Below are 20,125 nucleotides of genomic sequence, written 5' to 3'. Positions count from 1 at the left end.
GTTGCTTTGCACTGTAGATGCAGCCCCGCTTGACTCCGGTCCTGGGAGTCAGCCAGAAGTATCCCACAATTTCAGGGGACAGCTTTCTTAATCCTCGCTATCACAACAATCCGCAATCCACTCAATTGAAAAAGGAAGCACCCCTCTCTCCCCTTGGCAAACTATAGCAGCTCAGGTCAGTGTTAACCCATTCTCTTCTGATCACTGGGCTATATTGGCGACATTGGGGGGTGGAGGAGCACTAGGTTGGTAGGCTGCTCCACAGAGAGGCAGGGAGAGCCTTTGCAGAGGAGGGGGGTATTCCTGTTAAAATCTCTGCCCCCATGTTGAGGAGAGGCAGCTGGAAAGGAGGCCTCTTTAGCTCCTCCTCAGGCAAGGAGCTATTTTAGCATATATAGTGGGAGCTGTTAGATAGACTGTTCCTGATGGGGAGCAGGGGTAACTTTTACCTCAGGGCAGGCTTGGATGCCTTATTTTCTTTCCCTGTAAGTCTGCCAGGCCGCTTATCCATGTGCTTTCACTCGCTAGAGGATTTCTGGTTTTTTGGAGAGGTTGTGGGAGATAAGTGCCGTCATACCAGAGTGACGTGTAGACGGAGCCTGGGCTGTGAAGAAGCATGGCAGAGTCCTGAGGTGCCAAAAGAAGCAATCTCACAAACTGAATTAACACTGTTTGGCCTGGTATGTTGCCTAGTCTGCTGCACCACAATAGGGCCTGCACTAGACAACCCAGAGAATAGTGGGCTCAGTGCTCTGAACGTCTAGTAGAAATGGTATAAGAAGAGTGTTACCAATAGATAGTAAACTTACTATTACCTGAAAAATGGCACACCAAAGGGTTAAATTTAGTAAAGCCCAGAGAGAACTGGCCTTGTTACTTGCTGCTCCGTGAGGGGCAGAACTTTTGGCAAGTGGAAGCCAGTGTGGCTCTTTAGCTATATCTACACTATACAGCAGCTGGGTATGTGTCTCCCAACCCAGGGAGACAGACTCCTGCTAGCTTGGCTTGAGCTAGAGCACTAAAAATATCAGTGTAGCTGTTGTGGCACTGACTGAGGTTCAGGCTAGCTCCCTGAGCTTGGACCGACCTGATCCCTTGGGCCTGAGCACGGTTGGCCTACGAGCCTCTGCTGATGCCACAACCTCCACACAGCTATTTTTAGTGTACTTACTAAAGCTGAGCTTGTGCCAGTCTGTCTACCCAAGGGTGGAAGGCACACTCCCAGCTGCAGGGTAGACATACACTCTGTGCCCTCTTAGTGGCTAGACTACGAACAGAGGTTTGACTTTGCTACCACTTTCATCATCATCATCATCATCATAGAATATCAGGGTTGGAAGGGACCCCAGAAGGTCATCTAGTCCAACCCCCTTGCTCGAAGCAGGACCAATTCCCAGTTAAATCATCCCAGCCAGGGCTTTGTCAAGCCTGACCTTAAAAACCTCTAAGGAAGGAGATTCTACCACCTCCCTAGGTAACGCATTCCAGTGTTTCACCACCCTCTTAGTGAAAAAGTTTTTCCTAATATCCAATCTAAACCTCCCCCACTGCAACTTGAGACCATTACTCCTCGTTCTGTCATCTGCTACCATTGAGAACAGTCTAGAGCCATCCTCTTTGGAACCCCCTTTCAGGTAGTTGAAAGCAGCTATCAAATCCCCCCTCATTCTTCTCTTCTGCAGGCTAAACAATCCCAGCTCCCTCAGCCTCTCCTCATAAGTCACCTGGTCCATTAGCTCAAGTAGTAGAGATTCCTGCTTTTAGATCTAGGGGTCCCAGAATCACTCCCCACAAACAGCTCTTCCAGGGGCAACATTGCCCGTGCCTTAGCCCTTGAGTTCCCATGCCACAACTCTGAACTACGCCCAAAATCCACGCAGAGAAAAAACAGCCCATCAGTCTCAGATTGAGTGAGAAGTTAGGATCCGGAATAAGGCATTGTAAAGGACATGTGGTGGGCCATATTTATCCCTACTGTGTGGAACTCTGGAGCCTGTATTGGAAGTACATTGGGGAGGGATTTGGTCCGCTTTTGCCTGACATCCTTGCCCCTCCATGGGGTGAGTTTCTAAAAGCAAATTAATTGTGCAGTGGGTAAACTTGCCAGTTTCTAGCTGCCTGATACAATTCAGGCTTTCAGAGACACCGTGTCCATGGAGACTAGTGCTTGGGTTTCTAAGTGATTAGTTGGCAGGTGGCCAAGGGAGAGAAATGTAACAGCTTGGGAATGGCATAGCATGTTTGGATGTAATGATTATATAAGACCTTACAGAACTCTCCAGCACTTTTCGGCAGACATTTGCAGCAGACTGTGGTGGAACCAGTGGCACCAATTTGCAGGTCTGGGTCTTCCTTTGACTTCCACCTACTTTCAGTAAGCAGGTGCTGCTATTGGTGCATGAGACATCACTGTGGTAAAGCAGCCAGCAGCAGAAGTCTGTGTGCTCCAAATTTTGTGGCTCAGCCCCCTAAGGCTACGTCTACATTTACGGTGGGGTGAAGAATACATGCACGGCACCCTCCCACCCCCAGCAATGATATACATAGCAGTGTAGCTGGTGAGGCACTGCTTTGGCGAGTGAAGACACACCATAACCTTGAGGTATATACACTACATGGCTCTCTGTGTGCAGCAGCAGCGCCGCCTCGCCTACACTGTTTTTAGCAGTTTAGTGTCCTGCTGCCTCCCCGCTGATAGGCGTGGGAAACGCTCTGACAAGGGGAGGCAGTGGAGAAAGGATTTGCAGCTCCCTGCTGTGAGAGCCTTTCCCTCCTGCCCTCCTCCCTCCCCCCCCCCGAGATTTTTGCTGATGTGTATAGCTACACATTGCAGCGTGGATGCAGCCTGCTGTTCACTGCAGCTTGGAGCTACACATATCCTCCGTGCTGCCACAGTGTAGACAAAGTCTGAGTGTGACCCAGTTGCCCTTCTCCTACCCCATCTGCATCAGCCCACTCAGAGCTGGTGCAAAATCTCTCTCCCTGGTTTGCAGATGGAGCTGAGACTGGCTGTAGCTGCCTGGCAGCTGATCTGTTGTTGTTTGTGTTATAGTTGCTCCTACAAATCCTGACTTTCATCAGTGTCCAATTTTGCTAGGCACTATATATACACATAGTAAGAGAGAGTCTCTGCCCTGAATAGTTTACAGTTTAAATAATATAAGACAAATAGAAGGTGTGAGAAAGGAAACATTAGTGTTCCCATTTTACATGAGAACTGAGTGAGGCTTGCGGGCTTGCCTACGCTTGCAAGTTAGAGCGCATTAAAGCAGCCCTGGGCACCCTAGTTCGCTACCCGTCCACACTGGCAAGGCACGTAAAGTGCTCTGACTCCACGGCTAGCACGCTCCTGGTGCTCCACCTCGGCAAGAAGATTAACACTTGGTACGCCTTGGCTGAAACACCTGGGCATCAGTGTGAACGAGGTGTTGCATTACTGCACTCTGATCAGCTTCTGGAAACATCCCATAATCCCCTTAAGTCAAGTGGCCACTCTTGTCGTTGTTTTGGAATCGCTGCAGGAATGCGGATGTGCTCTTTGAAAGCTCTGTTTCTGACAGCCGGCTGCTTATCTGCTCCGAGACAAAGCAATCATTAGTGTGGAATGCTGTGTGTGAGGGAAGGAGGCAGTGAGCGGGGTCTGCTGCTATGTGAACTTACAAGACAGCATGCTGACATTCTCTCAGCCCCCCAAAAACCCACTCTCTCTCCCCCCCCTACACACAACACACTCCCTGTCACACTCCACCCCCACCCCATCATTTGAAAAGCACGTTGCAGCCACTTGCATGCTGGGATATCCATCACAATGCACTGCTCTCTGTGGCTGTTGCAAGAGCTGCTAATGTGGTCATGCCAGTGTGCTTGTAGCTGTCATTGTGGACAGATTGCAGCGCTTTCCTTACTGCACTCTGCGAAGGCTGGTTTAACTCAAAGCGCTCTACATCTGCAAGTGTAGCCATGCCCTTAGAAGTATGAAGTACCTTGCCCACAGTCACACAGAAAGTCTGTGGCAGAGCCAAGTTCTGCTAAAAAGAAAAGGAGTACTTGTAGCACCTTAGAGACTAACCAATTTATTTGAGCATGAGCTTTCGTGAGCTACAGCTCACTTCATCGGATGCATCAGTTGTTCTCCTAAGTCTCAATTTAGTGCCTCAACCTTCAGACCATCTTTCCATTCGTAAGACTGAAGTAGTGCAGAGGGCCTATGCTGGGCTCAGTTTTACCCTCCATATATTTGCACCATGAGCTAGCATACCTGTTCTTGAATTAAACTGCTGTTAAAATAGCTGGGTCACCTTGTTGAAAAATTGGCCCAGATTAACTGGCTGCTACTACCAGATAGCAATGCTGGGAATCAAGACTTATATGCATTAAATCCTGCATGTTCAGTGGCACCCACCTCTTCGTTCCTGCCCGCCACTTACTCTGAATGGATTACTTTGATTCTCTCCAGGTCGTTGTTTGCTTAGCTGGTACATTTAAGTGCGTTGCAGTGGTTTAGGGTGGTGGGGGAAAAGCCTGGCCACATTTTTTCTTTGTCAAAAGTATATGGCATGAGCATTTTTAGTTTAGTTTTTGAATTAAGTATTAGACACTTAAAATATTTCATTCTAATTGCATCCATTTACAGAATAGAAGTTATCATTTCCAAGTACTCTTTTGGGAAGATTTTAGTTTCGTGTTTCACTTGTGTAAATGGGGAGTAACTCTAGTAACTCTAAAACTGTCTTCTGCTATTTTGCTGGTGCAAAATATCACTTAAAAGGAGTTTCTTCAGTATAATAAGAGTAAGAAAGGAAATAGATTCCCCTTTAACACCATTCTTTATTCTCTGTTGCTTTCCTTCTTTGTGCTCTTTAAATAAGATGTTCCCTAAGGCTCAGTAGAAATAGACTCATATATTCTTCCCAGGTCATTACCTGAAATCTTCTTCGTTCCTAGGCTATTGAGTGCATTAGAAAAGGGCTGTCAGATCCATTTGTGCGCACAGGCCATCGACTCTCTCTCTACCAACGTGCACTGCGATTGAGAGACTCACCAAGCTGCAAGAAGTTCAGGAGCCTCTTTCAGGAGCTGCCTGTCATAACTGTGGAAGATGTTACACATGTGAGTTAAACTGGTTCCTGAGAACCTACCAATTCCAGCAGTCTTTTCCTTCTGACTGGGATGGTAATGCTGGAAACTGTGTGTGTGTGTACTTCACTGCATTTGTATTACATACTCTGTAACACAATGGGCCCAGCCCTCAACTGGTATAAATCAGCAGAGCTCCACTGATTTCAGTGAAGCTGTGCTGATTTATACTAACTGTAGATCTGACCCAGCTTACCAGTAAAGCTATAAAACGTTGCTGTCTGTGTCCAGAAGTTTCCTGGGCTCCCTTCCAGACTGTGCTTCTGACTTACTGAATGACTTTTAATCTCACTGGGCCTCAGTTTTCCATATGTAACATGCGGGTAGATATTACCAACTTCATTGGGGGTTTATTCGCCCTCTTTGAAGGGCTTGTGAGAATGCAGGACTGGTAGAATCAGGTTTGTGATCCACTGGAGGCAGGAACTTCTACATTAGAATGGATATTATTATGCTTCATTCTCCCCTGCCCTGTGTAGTCATTTACACCTGTTCACAGTGCGTGTAAAGCACACCAAACCATAGTGGTAGGACATCACACCTATTGTACACAGGTGTACGTCAGTATTCAGTGGGCAAGGATCAGTCCCATGGTGTGTTAATATTTGATTTTGGGAAATTTTGCCAAGAAGATGAGCAGGAATTTACTTCTTGATTAACTTCATAGTTAAATGCTTTTTGTGTGTGCAACCTGCTAGATATTATGGGTGAAATCCTGTCCCTGGTGAAATTAGTGGAAGGTTTGTCATTGACTTCACTTGGGACAGGAGTCTACCCTGTATCCTGACTTCTGACATTCCCTTCAACTCACAAGCTGTGCTAGTGTGGTTCCTTTATGAACATTTGCCATTTCAGTCTGATTTTGTCATCCAAAAATTGACTCCATTAGCAAATGGCTGTCCAGAAAATGGCAGCTTAAACTATGAATTCTTTATTTTTAGCTGACCAATATTTCACTTGTTTTTTGGAAGTTTGTGTCTCTTTGTAAAAGCAGTGCTAGGGAGCTGTGTATCCCTTAGTAGAGGTAAAGATACTTAAATAAGGCTGTTCACCTTTAATATTGGATATTAACTAGCTGTTTTGATGTATTCAGGTTACAATCAAAGGAAAAATGTGTCCCCAGACAGGGGTGGGAAAATCTGTGTTTCTAGTAGAGGACGATGATGATCAAGAGGAAGGAGAAGACTTCACTCTGTCCACAATCATGTGTTCAGTTGAGGAGCTGGCATTAACGCATTACAGACAGAATGGCTTTGATCAGGGTAATAGTAACAATTCTCTTATGCCAATGCAATAATGTTAAGGAATGGAGTATCAGCAACAAAGAGTCTTTTAACCCAGTTTTAGCAGTTAATGCTCCCATTGTTTGAAAGTCAGTGAAACGGTGCTGATTTTTTTTCCTTCCTAAAAGTAGCTGGAAATTGGACTTTAGAGCCTTTCTCCTGGACTTTGATTCCTTTTCTCCTCCACATCCCAGTTGCCGTTTTGAAATGGAAAAAAAATATTCCTTTATCTTTCTAGATCTCCCAGTGCATTGGAAGTTTCTCATCTTGTCTTTCAGATCAATAGGCTTTTACTTAAAATAGTGTAATTCACGCATGTGTAGGAGTTCGGGATTCCAAAAGCTGTAACTGTAAGTGACTGAGTGCCAGCAGGAGCAAGAGTGCCACTGAGGAAATTGTATAGAAAAGGATTTTATAGACATCCCATTATGATTATCTAGACTAGATGATCATCTCTTCCTAGTCTTCTGGCATTTCAGGGTCACTGCAATTAACAGTAGACATACATACTTCTGTTATAGCAAGAGCATCAGCAACTGCTTTAGTTAATGTCACATAACAGATTCCTTTATTCTGTTTTCAGTTGCTCATAACTTTGTGAAATTTACCATAATCCCCACAGTTTCAGAAGGATTAGGGGACTAGTAATCTTTTTGTTGTTTTATCTGTATCTTGGCACTAAAAATCTGAGTGTAGTATAACAGAGTAGGCAGCCATTAAAAATATTGTGTCTTAGTGGAGAACCAAGAAGTCAGGCTTTGTAAAAACTCTCATCATAGCCAGAGATCCAAACAATGGAGTGGGGAACCAAGTGAAGCATTTGTTGGACCAGTGAATCAGTGAGGAAGTTATAGAGAATGGTGGAGCAGCAAGTGACATCATGCATGCTACATGGTGTATTAGTGGGTGTTGCCAGATTCCCTACTCTTGTCTACACGAAGATAGTGTGTGCTGACAGCCATGAAACTAAACTTCCTTGAAATCCCCTTTAAAATGGAGTGGAGCAGCCAACCTTCGGTGTAGCTTGTTTTGGGTAATAGACAAGATTCTTAAGGCTTTGAAATGTCCAAAATGTAGTTATTTGGTAACCTTCAAAAGGGTCTTGCCTTGATTAAATTTTTTTAGTCAATTATATTGGCATTAAACAAAGACCCTTAGGAAATTGTGAAAGTGATATCAATGCCATTAAAATGCATTTTACTACATTTTGTTTAGTGTTAGTGTCTGTTGATAGCGTGTATGTGTAATCCTGAACATGATACTTTGCTCTTGCTAAACATTTTATTCTGTATTTCAGGTGAGGTTGCTTTAACTACTCAGAGATTGAAATGTGCATATCTTTGTTTCCATGACTGAAAATCTGAATGTGATTTTTGTCCTTCAGGGATTCATGGAGAAGGGTCCACGTTTAGTACACTCTATAGCCTTCTAATGTGGGACATTATTTTCATGGATGGCATACCAGATGTTTTCAGAAATTCTTATCAGGTATTTGTGAAGGGTATTTTTCTCTATCCAAAGGTTTGTTTAAAAAGAGATAATTATGATAAACATCTATTAAAGTCTGTTCTAGATTCACAGTGTTTTATCTGATGGCAGGTTGTATCCTGTTACTGAAATGTTCTTCATTGCTAGTTGATAGTAGTTTGCCCTGGCAGGCACAGTTAGTGTGCAGCATTCACTTACCGTTGGTGATTGTTCTTGACTAAAATCTGACTAGAACTGAAGACCTTTGATGTTCATCATTTGTCCAGAGTGGAGGCCTCATGCCCTCTAATACATATGTAAGGCCATAGAATGCTTGAAACCTTAGAAATTAATCTTTTGGTGACCTCTGACGGGAAGTCAGCTTTTCTTTGAGTTCAGAGGCAGATATGTGAATATACCAAATTTCATGATTCTAACTTAGTGCAAACATACATAGAGTGAGTGAGTGGTCTGTGTGAGTTTCGATGATTTCTGCCAGTGTTCCTTTCCTCAATACTTAGACTCTACTGAAGCTCATCCCTTCATAAATCCATTCCCTTTTATAAAATTAATCTTATTATACACACATCATTCCCAATTAAAAAAAAACAAACTCTCAGAACCTGCTTATAACCAGGATGTCTCAGGATTTAACCAAACACAGCGCTGTCTGTTTAGCGTTTTTGTACCTGGCCCTTTGTGTAGCAAGTTTCATTTGTTAATGCAGCTTAAAGGTGGCAGGAGACTCATGCCTCAGCAGAGAAGAGGTTGAACGCTCACCTCTCCCCCCGTCTTTTATTCTTCCTTCCCTGCTTCTGGTTCCTACACTGTGCTCTGAGCTCACATGCAGCGGCAAAGGGAGTAAGATTGAAATCCAGATCTCTGAAGTGCTCTGAAAGTGTGAATCAGAAATCCAAACTTCAGTCATCATCACTATGCAGCGAGCACATGGATGAGAGACTAGATGGGCAACTGATAGGGGGAGGGAACTCTGAGAATATGGGAGCTGGGAGTTTTCTGCTTGAAAAACCATCTATTCTGTAGAGCCTTTGTTCTCTCTGCAGACAGAAAAATAGAACCATTGCTCTCTCCCCATCTTATGGACTGGCACGGTGCCATGCAGACTGTAGTGATGTTTGACATTTCAATACACTTTCTGGAAATGCATGTTCCCCAGACTGTCATTTTCTTTGTCACTCATTTCAAGGGGGAAAATTTTCTTCTGTGTCTACATTCTTGGTGCAGACTATTACCCTGAACGGTTTAGTAGTACCAATAGGGGCCCCAGGTTCTTCGCTACTCTTGGGGACCTTGAGGTATGTATGGGTAAAAGGGGAGCCTCTTAGGTTAAACATTGCTAAATTAGCAAGATCCTAGAAATAACTCTTCTTTATTAATTAAATGCTGTGGTTCATTAGGCCAGTATGTTAGGTAGGCTCTTGAATGTGGCTAGTGTTTGGTGCAGTAATCTTAAATGTGTAAGTGCAAGTGTAACCTATTCCATTAAATCAAGATTTCGATGACTGCTGTGTTTTTAAATTACTTCTCTTAAACCTGCAAGTTAAATTGTAGCCCAATATTCAAAACAGAGCATTTACAATTTCAGAATCTCCATTTCTCCAAGTGCCCTTGAATTGTCAGACTCCAGCTACTGAGGAGTGTGTTTCCATTTCCATACAGGCCTTCCCCCTGGATTTGTATACTGACAGCTTCTATGAGAAGAGGAGGGATGCCATTGAATCTAGACTCCAGCTACTGTACGCAGCTTCCTCAGAGACCCTGAAAGAGATGATTGCCAATGTCTGGAATGCTCAAGAGGGAAAAGCAGCAGCACTAGTTAGTTGGGACCGGTTTACTTCCCTCCAGCAGGCTCAGGTAAAATAGCAAACATCTTATCACACTTAGGCCTAGATTCATTAAGGAACCAGGCCTGGTGACCCCGAGTATGCCCATGCCTAACTTTTAGATACCTAGGTTTCAGAGTAACAGCCGTGTTAGTCTGTATTTGCAAAAAGAAAAGGAGTACTTGTGGCACCTTAGAGACTAACCAATTTATTTGAGCATAAGCTTTCGTGAGCTACAGCTCACTTCATCAGATGCATACTGTGGAAAACACCATCACTGGGATTCACAAAGCCTGAGTTCAGTGCCTAGGCTCTTATACAATGAGTGGGGGCGGAGGAAGGCATCTCAGAATAGGATTCGCAAAAGTCAGCATACTGGGTGGCTTCTCGCATAAGCCAGCCAATGAGGGATGTCAAGGGGAGAGAAGTGTGCTAAGCCCCACTCCTCTTGGAGATAGGTGCCTAAATTTGAGCTGCAGGGAGGCACCTTCCTCAGCTTGGGATTCTCACGGGGGAACCTTCTCAGGGCGTTTAGACCCTGTGCTGTTTTGGCAAAAAGCGGGGCAGTGGGGAGATCCACCTCCCCCATAACTTTGGTTAGGGTACTCACCTGGGTCAAGTCTCCCTCCCACCTGAGGACAAGAAGGGATTTCAGTAAGTATCTGTCACCCCTCCAAGTGATGTCACCCCTCCATGCATCCGATGAAGTGAGCTGTAGCTCATGAAAGCTTATGCTCAAATAAATTTGTTAGTCTCCAAGGTGCCACAAGTACTCCTTTTCTTTTTGCGAATATAGACTAACACGGCTGCTACTCAGAAACCCTCCAAGTGAGTGCTCTAACCACTGAACTATGGGATATTCTGATGAGGGGCTCCCTCAGTCTCTCCTGTTGAAGCTGTTCCCCTTTGCAATAATAATTTTAAAAAGTCCTTGGAGAAGGGCACTGGATCCTGGGTCTCCCACCTCCCAGCTGAGTGTGCTAACCATCAGCCTGTAGTGTCATCCTCATGCTTGCTCTCTCTCAATCTGGTCCAATGATTCTTTCATTATTTATCCACAGTGAAACAGCTTCAACACTGGGCCAGAGAGAGATTCCATTTGTGAATCCAGCCCTTAGTGTTAAGTCACAATTGTGTCTAGCCATCTAGGGACTTGGATGGCTCCCATTGCAATAGTATCTGAGCACCTCAATACTTAGTGTTCACCCCAGTAAGTTAGGGAAGTGCTGTTATTTCCATCTGACAAATGGGGATCCGAGGCACTAAGCAACTTGCTCAAAGTCACACTGGAATTCTGTGGCAATCTAGGTCCCCCAAGTCTTAAGCTAGTGCTTAGACCAGTGTTCTGTTTTGGTCCTTAGGGCATGTCTACATGTATGAGATCGGCTCTGTTGAAATTGATGTAGCGAATGTTGATTTAGCGAGTCTGGTGAAGACACACTAAATCAATGGGAGAGTACTTTCCCATTGATTTGTGTACTCCATCGATGGGAGGTGCTCTCCTGTCGACACAGTGCAATGTAGCCACTGCAGTAAGTGGATCTAACTATGTCGACTTCAGTTGAGTAACTTAGATTGATTTACCGCAGTAGTGTAACCCTGCCCATAGAAGTACTCTTTGACCCTGTTGCCAGTTTTCCTGTACCAAAGCTGGGAATGTCGGAGGAGGCTAGTTGCAGGGAGTATGTGAGGTGTGTTAAGCAAATGGCAAAGAAGAAATCAGAGAAATGGCATAAAGTTGGCTTACTTTTGCAAGACTGGAAATGGCAAGATAAAGACACTTCTTTATTAATGTACTTGCAGAGTCTAGTGTCTTGCTTTGGGGGACCTTTTCTAAGTGGTGTATGTAGGAGGCTCTCCAAAGATCTGCGCCATTGCAGAGGGGGTCTTCCTGACCTAGTCGTGTGGAGTACACAAGAGCACTGCTTCAAGGTATGTTCCTGTCTTTGGCATGAAAGCAGCATACTAGGGATATTCCCCTGAACTTAAACTGAAATACTCAGTTGATCCTAAATGGCATGGAAGTAAAAGAAAAGCTTCCATCTGTCATAGCAGGAGTCTTCAAACCTTTTGTGTATTGTGGCCCACAGGCTATTCATAGACCTGTGCACTAGCTTGGCATAACACTGTAGCAATTGCTTATATGGAAAATATTGATGTCATCTTAGCGTGCCTTTTAATGAAGTTTATTAGTTGGAAGAGAGCCAGCACTAAATGACCAAGTAGGTCTCTGTGGATGAATGCCAAATGGTTCAGAGGCCACACATGATTGCTTTGCAGTAATTTCAATGTAGTAATGTTGAGAGGTCAGGTCGTGCTACACATACTGCTGACTATAGCTCTGCGTGTTCTGCAGCTTCTACTCAGACTGTGGTATGTAATCAAACGCTACTTTACTCCCATCCCACACGCAGGTCTTCAGTGAACACCCAGGCGGACAGAGGAATAAAAACCCGAGAGTGGGTAGAATGTTCATTGCTAGAGTTCTTCCCAGGGACACTGGGTAGCTGAACTTGCCCTGTTTGGCAGGGCATGTATTAAAGGAACGTACTTTACAGTGCAGGACCGTGGTGCTGTTGCTCTGGTTTGTGCACATGCAGGAGAAGTAGGCATTAGTCCTGTTGTGTGGAAATTCATACTACCTCATTATCAAGCATACTGCTCCATGCTGTGGGTACCTAATTGTTTTCTGCCAACACTGCTAATCTAGAATTTTTACTTGTAAAGATATCTGCATACACCAGTCTGGAATTATTGGGTCACCTTTGTATTGAATTTCTGTAGCCCTGAGCTTAAAAAAAAAAAAAAAGCTATAAAGACAGATGGATTAGTATGGATTTATGAGTTAATTTTAACGATAGCTGAAAAGGTACTGTGGGTAATAAACTCTCCCCCCAAATAATCTGCACTGCAGGTGTATGTATACTAAAGGAAAACCACTCCATCAGCGCTCCAGACTGGTGGCATATGAACAATTATTTATATGTAAGTGCTGTAGCTCTGCTACACCACCTGGATTGAGTAAAGGTGACCAGCAGGGAAGTGAACACTTCTTAGTACCCTGTGTCCTCTGAAGCACATTAGCCTGGTAGTAGCTGTCTTGAAATACTTCCAATGAATCTTTCTGTGCAGATGAGTACAGGGCCCCTCTGCCTAACAAGAACTTCTGACCATAAGCTTTATTGCCAGAGTGGCAGAAGCCTTTACTCTTCCTGCTGGGATCCTCCACCAGAACTGTGTACTGAAAAGCCTTAGTTTTGTCCAGATATAACATTAGAGCCATTTTGACTAGAGAGAGAGAGAGAGGCAAGGTAAATGTAATTTTGTCTTGTAAGGAACCTGGTGGCTGGCTAACAGTTGTGAAAAGTAAATTGAGAGGGAGGGAGAGCTTACTGGAGTGGATTGTAAACTTTCCTTTTGTACCAAACTGGTCTTCCCAGAAGTGGTAAGGAAAGCTTTACTTGAACTAGAAGTTACTTGGTATAGTTTTAGGTTCTATTCAGTTTACTGAGGATAGCATTTACCCACCAGTAGTAGAGCATTGCTATAGAAGATAAACCTAAAAATGCAACTAGGAGAAGCACCCCTGAGGTAGGGTGGGCAGAGGTTGGAGTAGCATAGCTGTAGCAGAAAATGATGTGTTGGGCTGCTAGGGGATAAGTTGCATGGTAACTTTAAACATGCAGATTCACCAGGAAGATTTCTTTTCTTGTAAAGGGCAAGAGAAGAGGTACTAAAAGTGGACACGGGCCAGAACCTGGCTGTGGGAGTCTTTTTTAAGTGTGGAATCACTCCAAAAACCAGCTGTCTGGGACTTTGCAGGAACATATGTCTATTTTAAGTTGGTCTTCAGCTAGACAGGCCTTGTTTGTTCTGCTGGAAGCGGTTCCCTAGGAATTGTGGATTATATAAAATACTTTAACTTGGTTGTTCAGGACACACAGGTCCCAGAGTCTGTTTCTTTGACCAATAGGATTTTCTAGTGTAACACTTTTACCTTTAGCTATCCAGTTACTAACTGTCCTTTAACAGACAACTTATGTACAGAGGTTGATGATTAAACACTGGAAGTTAATTTTTGTAATTAATGGCCTTCCTTTAACACACATTCAAATTTTGTTTAAAAACTGCAACAGCTTCCTCTTAACAGCCATTCTTACAGTGAAAGGTACAAATGCTCTTATCCAAACAGCTGGTACTATGTGCCTAGTTGATGCTTTCAGTTACTAAACCTAAGCATAAGATTAATGCTTTTTTTTAACATTAACATTTCAGCTGGTGGAAGTTAAGGGTCCCAATGATCGCCTCTCCTACAAACAGATGATTTGGCTGGGTGAACTGAAGAAGCTGGGAGCTGCTGTAGAAGTTTGTCACGTGGCTGCAGTTGGAGCTAAAAGTAAACGCCTCAGTTGAATAAAACTGTCTAGAACATGTTGGAAGAGGAGGGGTGGTTATTTTAAAAAAATAAATAAATAGTATGAATATGTGCTAATGGTTGCCTCCTATTTTAAGCACCTGCCACTAAGGACATTAGATAAGTGTTTTTAATTAGGTCCTGACCAATGGAAATAATGGAGTTCTTAAGATGTGCTTGTTTTGGTAAAGAACAAACAGATTTTATTTACTGTAAATCAGGTCTCCAAAGTGGAAGAAGAATTCATGGTTTTCTTCTAAGTAGAACAGAGGTGACTTAGGGGATCTTAACTAACAAAGGTAATCTGGCAGCTGTGCCTATATTTCAGCTGTCTGAGTTTCATCAAATGTGCCCTAAACTGCTATAACTCAAAAGCATGTTTTATAGGAAAAACAGGAGGAGAAGCCTTCCATCCTTCACCTCCCGGCAATCCAACCTGTGCCGCCCCCCTTCTTATTTCTGTCTGGCTCGAGGTACATCTACAATGCTACATGGATGTGCAATTTCCATCTTGGGCAGATGTGCATGAGCAAATCAGCTCAAGGTCACACCTCCATTACTCAGACAGCCACCTTACACCTCCATGGCTGTACTGATATTTTTGGTTTACTAAATCAAAGCTAGCTAGTAATTACACACCACTAGATGATGTACCATGTGAGATAAATCTTTGAGTAGTAGATTAGTGGGACAATGAGCAGAGCTGAGTTAGGGTTATGATGATGATGCTTCAAGGTAGTAATGGCTCGCATTAACCAGTTTTGATTTATAGACAATTACAGACTTGCTTAAAGCTGATGAGCCTGGTCACCAGGTGATAGGAGCATACAGTGAGCCCCTATCTGAGATCTAGAACAATCCCTGATATTTTTGGAAGTGATTAGAGGCACTGTTCACTGCTTATCACCTTACAGACAGATTAAATTGACTGTAGGGTCTCACTTTGCTCAGCCAATTGAACCATTTTAAGTACCAAAGTCTGCTCTTTTGGAGTTAAGTGCCAAGAAGTATTCTTGCCCATGAGACCAACACCAACTGTCCTACTTCCATGCATGGAACAGTTTGAGAGTCACTAGCTAATGGGGAGAAGGGCAAGGGAGTGCAAATGTTCAGTTTACTAAGAATTAACTCCCTGAAAGGTGATTATTTCCCCCTAAAGTACCTAATGCTGTAAATAAGGGATAGGTTAAGTGGAGGCTCAGAACAGACATACAATAAGAGAATAATATTAAGCTTTTAACAGAAGATATACAGCCCCCTGTATAAACTTTCTATATTAAGTGTAGGAGTAAAAAAATGGAGATGAGTGTTCGCTATTTTATGATTGAGGATAGTATTTCTACTTATGCTATATTATTATTCCCTTAAAGAGACAAATGCTGTGGTGCCTGCATACCCAATATTGAACCAAATTTGCAGCTCGTTAGATACCTACTGTATGTACTGATATCACAGGGAATCCACAACTCCAGAGATTATAGGGGCAAAATGGTAACACCAAAGAAAGATCTTTCTAACGCCTCAATATTGATGGCAACAAAACAAAGTTACTTCAGACACTGTCTCTTCATCTAACCAAAGTAGGTTATTTGTGTGACCTTTTCAAACTCAAATAATGACACAACAGTCTCAAATGAAGGAAAAAAACACCGAGTGGCAACATGGGTGTGTTTGACAAGCAAAAAAAAAGTAAGACGCAGTCACTGAGAAAATATCAAATGGGCCACACAGAACAAATGCTGCTTTGTAATCTTTCTGCAGACTCTTCCTCGTCTACTCCTGCACCATTTTTATTAAACCAGTAAAATAAACTGAGAAAGACAGTGGAAAGGTATGACCTTTTATTAACAGTCTAATTTACTTCACATTCACAACCTCAGTGCCAGGGTTTTGTATTCCTCCTGGCAACTACACTTTTATTCAGTAAGTCATCATTAGGCACATAGGTTTTAGTTTCAATTAAAATGTCAACTCTGTAACCTGCTGCAGCAACACCATTAGCAATCTATCACTCAATGGGATTTAGGAAACCAGTTGTTCAGTCTCTTGTTAGATGCAGATTGACGTTTTAGCCTTTTTCTTAAATAAAAAGATTAGAAATGTTTTGGTTTTAATTTATCCCTCTGAGATTAACAGCCAAAACCTTTGATCCTACTACACACACATCATTAAAAGCACAAAGGTGGTTTAATAGTCGAGTGGTATTTTACCTGCATGTTTAAAAAAATACACACACTCACTTCAGTAGGTTAATAAATTTGTAGGCATTTCTTTGGTAGATGGCAGTAATTCACTTAATGACATTGCACTACCGAGACTTCTGACCTCACCATGACCTGCAATAGCGAAAGGCATTAGAGTTGTTCTTTGACCACATCAACCAGCATATCATATCTCACTAGGTTATGTTCTTAATATTGTTTACAATCTAGCAAAACAATCATGATACAACAGCCTACTATCAACCAAAGCACTGCATGTGGTTAGAAAACAAATGATATAAAAATAAGCTCGTTTATAGTTTTTCTACTCTTACGAAACACTAATGGTATTAATAGTACCTAATTTTAAAATTGCCAACAAGACTTTAAAGAGATGTGAGCTTGTGTGTAGGGAAGATAGCTGTAGATATGTACTCAGTCCGCAGAGCTACTTGCAAGACGTAAGGGCCCTTAGGTAAGTTCAGAGCAGTCGGTATTGTCAGTAAGGCAGCTTTTTACCACGGGAAATGAATCAGTTTACATAGCTGGGCAGGTCCTGAACTATACATTATTAGGAACTGCCTTTCAACAGTACATTAAACTATTAAATATACAGGGTAAAACAAATACATAGGAATGATTAAGTACTCAGAATCAGGCCCTAAGGATGCAACAAAACAGATTTTTAGAGTAACCTGGATACCAGTAACACACCACTTGTGCTTGCTTAGCCCCCAAATTCTGAAAACTGTTCTGTTTGGTAAATAGATATTTAGGCAGTTTTTTTAAAGGCATAATATTTACCAAAAAGAATATCTGTAGCATGTAAAATACAGATTATTGTATGAACTGAAAATACAAGCTAGAAATCCTTACACAGGTAGTTCTTGTACTCTTTTTTCAAAGATTAACATCCTATGTATTAACAAACACTTTGTACTTATTAAAGTAATTTACTCCCCAAACTTTGGTAATGCTAAAATGGACTCTTATGAGCATTAACTGTTTTAGGAAATCTATTTTACTGCTCATACCATAAAAACTGTCCAAGTGGTTTATTTATTTTCCTTTTTGGTACCAAAAATCAGCACACAGGTTGAGGTCTTGTATACCAAGTATCAGGCCCAGGAAAGCTTTGCCCAAGATAACAGAAAAGCTAACCTGTTGTTCCAACAGACTTCTGAGTAATTTTTCCTTATTCTAGTACCTCTCAGCTATTTTGAGGAAGACTTTGCAGGAACCAGATCTTCTTGGGGGGAAAAAAAAATTGGCTACTATAATACTGTGGCACATTGATTGATCTGCTCAGCTTCAAGTAATGTTTCTTCAACCAAAGAAATGGGAAAATTCCTAACCAGCCCTTTCCTGCTGCAAAACAAGGGTATTTTGAAAAATCTCTTTGATTTCTCATTATCTTTAAAACTGAAAAAACCTTCACAGCAATACTTAAAAAAAAAAAAGGGGGGGGGGGCTTGTGTGAGGAAGCCAAAAGAATCCATCCCCTAACTCTTCGGTAGTTAGGTCAGTTGTGTCAAGGGAAAAAAACTGGACTTTCCCAGCACAACTTCCACTCCTGTAAATGGACACATAAGAAACAAAGTAGTTCTAGGAGTGGTAGAATAAGATTCTTTATTTTCTGGGACTGACAGGAAATCAGTCTTGTTTTAGGCTAGAGAGAACTTCCCTGCTAATTTGCATATTGCCATTTAAGGTTTCCACTGTTCAGAAGGCTAAATGAAAATGGCTTTTTGGTGATTTCCAGAGTTTGTTTTATGAATCAGAATATGGAAATTATGTTTACATTAGTGGGCAGGTCATTAACATATTGAAAAAAAATGTTTCATGGTGCATTAGACACATCTTACTAATATTTCATTCCAATTAAAGGCACTTCTAAGGCTACAATAACATTCTCTACAGTGAACATGTTAAGGTTAACAGTGCATATTGTCCTGAAGTCAGTTCCTGTGAACTAAAGGCAAGCTCATGACATTAAACAACAATTTGAATAGTCTCTCTAATAGGTAACTGAAAACACAAACCAGTACACACTGCACCAGTGCAACATTCACTCAGTAAACCAAGTCACAGCAAGATAGTATGGAAGCATATAAATGTGTCCTTACTAAACCTGTACTGTGACAAAGTAGTTTGTTCCCAGACTTCTACAACGGCCAGTCAATATGTCTACATTAATGCTAAATGTCTTTGATGTTTGTTTTCACCAATCTGATTTGCTAATCTGTGTTGACATAAGATTAGCTTCAGTCAACCGCTGGGAAAACAGACATAGCAAACAAAAAGAAAACCTGATTAGTGACCACACCGAACCTTTGCATTAGTGAGTGAAATCGCTGCATCTTACATAATGAGCCAGACCTAGAAAACACAGAAGAAATTGTCAGAAACCAGACAAGAAGTTTACATGACACCTACTGAAAATAAAATTGTGCGATTTGAAGCATGATTTGCTTTGCTCTTAAATATTTGTGCAAAACTTATGTAATATTTGTAAATAAAATTATTACAGCTTCAGATACCGCAGTTAGCAGTGTTAACTTAAAAGAAGACACAGTGGTCTGCGATTTCCGCCCAAATGTTTAAGCATCACAATATCTTAGTCCTCATTTGCAAGTGTCTCAGTGGACAGCCAGATTTTGGCACCACTTAAAAATTTACTTAATGGTGTTCCCAGAATGCTCCGTCTGCATAGGTTCCCTACTGGAGAAAATGGGAATGAGGAGGAGAGAAAATCTGGGGTCCCAGCAGTGTCATTTAAACCATTTGCTCTGAAGTACATCCTGCTTTGATCCAGTTCTGAACAGTTCACTTGCAAAGAAGAGCTGCTTTTGTACTGCCGAAGACTCTGGTTTAGCATGTTTACCTGGTCTGTCAGCACAGAGATTTTATGGAAGGCAGTAATAAAGCCACCATTATTAATTTGGGCCTCAGGAACCCAGCGGAAGTAGCAAAGTTTCCACAGTTTTATGTGTGTTCCAGAGAGATGGGGTAGAATTACACCATGTAAATCAACAGGCTTTGAGAACCATTCTCTGAAATACTGCTCCATGCTATTGGTCTGGCTATCCATCTGCTGAAGAAAGTCTGGTTTCAGCTTTAGTATCAGTGAATTTCTTCTTGGAAGAAACTCTTGCTCGTTGATGATCCCATTCTTTAACGATGGGGGGATTCCTCTCAGCGTTGAGCTGTAGTTTTTCTGCAGAAAAAGATATGAAATAAACATGGTTAATTTTCCTCAGATTTAATCTGCTACAGCTGGCAGTGTTCATGGATGCCTACAATTCTCCACTGGGGGACTAAGAAGAGACTAAGTGAAGCATCCTTTCACAACCATAGTAAAGTTGCGAGTCTAATCACTGGGGTGGCTTGTATGGCATATAATTCGACAGTTCGTGACCTAATAAAATAGTTGTAAATAAATTTCGACTGAATTCTACAATATTAAACAATGGAAAAAAATCAGTAGTCTATGAAAAAACTCTGAGGATCTATGAAACAATATGGATAACGGTGTTAATCCAAAGCACCTTTATATCACACAATAGCTGCAGTCATGCCATAAGTCTCCCTTGTGTCGGCAGTAAGCCCAAGCATACCAGAGACTGCATTGGAAGCCATATGGCCCAACACTCGAGAGAAATTCATTTTTAATGCCTTATCTATAGGCTGGGACATCAAGCAATAATGGCGTTGTAACTAAGCTGCTAAAAGGAGAAGTCCACTGGCAGACGTTTGATTTCAATGTATTTCTGTTATTAC

General features: G+C 42.2%; 2 protein-coding genes across 12 annotated transcripts in view; one reads left to right on the top strand and one right to left on the bottom strand.

Annotated features, from left to right (window-relative positions):
* The window catches only part of FAN1 (FANCD2 and FANCI associated nuclease 1), a 43,812-nt gene extending 29,212 nt beyond the window's left edge, over positions 1-14,600 (top strand). For 8 of the 9 annotated variants that reach the window (XM_073303667.2, XM_073303669.2, XM_073303664.2 and 5 more), the window contains 6 exons: positions 4,945-5,109; positions 6,230-6,398; positions 7,804-7,907; positions 9,567-9,761; positions 11,534-11,662; positions 14,006-14,559. In XM_073303667.2, the coding sequence (XP_073159768.1) occupies positions 4,945-5,109; positions 6,230-6,398; positions 7,804-7,907; positions 9,567-9,761; positions 11,534-11,662; positions 14,006-14,143 (900 nt within the window). In that variant the 3' untranslated portion in view covers positions 14,144-14,559. Of the gene's footprint in view, positions 1-4,944; positions 5,110-6,229; positions 6,399-7,803; positions 7,908-9,566; positions 9,762-11,533; positions 11,663-14,005 lie in introns of all 9 variants that reach the window. The other variant, XM_073303670.2, reaches the window with a different exon arrangement.
* Positions 14,601-15,971: 1,371 nt separating this feature from the next.
* MTMR10 (myotubularin related protein 10) overlaps positions 15,972-20,125 on the bottom strand; it is a 66,755-nt gene continuing 62,601 nt past the window's right edge. For all 3 annotated transcript variants that reach the window (XM_073303671.2, XM_073303672.2, XM_073303673.2), the window contains one exon: positions 15,972-19,562. In XM_073303671.2, the coding sequence (XP_073159772.1) occupies positions 18,963-19,562 (600 nt within the window). In that variant the 3' untranslated portion in view covers positions 15,972-18,962. The remainder of the gene's footprint in view (positions 19,563-20,125) is intronic.

This window comes from Lepidochelys kempii, chromosome 10 (genome assembly GCF_965140285.1).
Source record: "Lepidochelys kempii isolate rLepKem1 chromosome 10, rLepKem1.hap1, whole genome shotgun sequence".
Classification (NCBI taxonomy): domain Eukaryota; kingdom Metazoa; phylum Chordata; order Testudines; family Cheloniidae; genus Lepidochelys; species Lepidochelys kempii.
The sequence above is the reverse complement of the archived record's forward strand: the minus strand, read 5'-3'. Positions and strand labels throughout refer to the sequence as shown.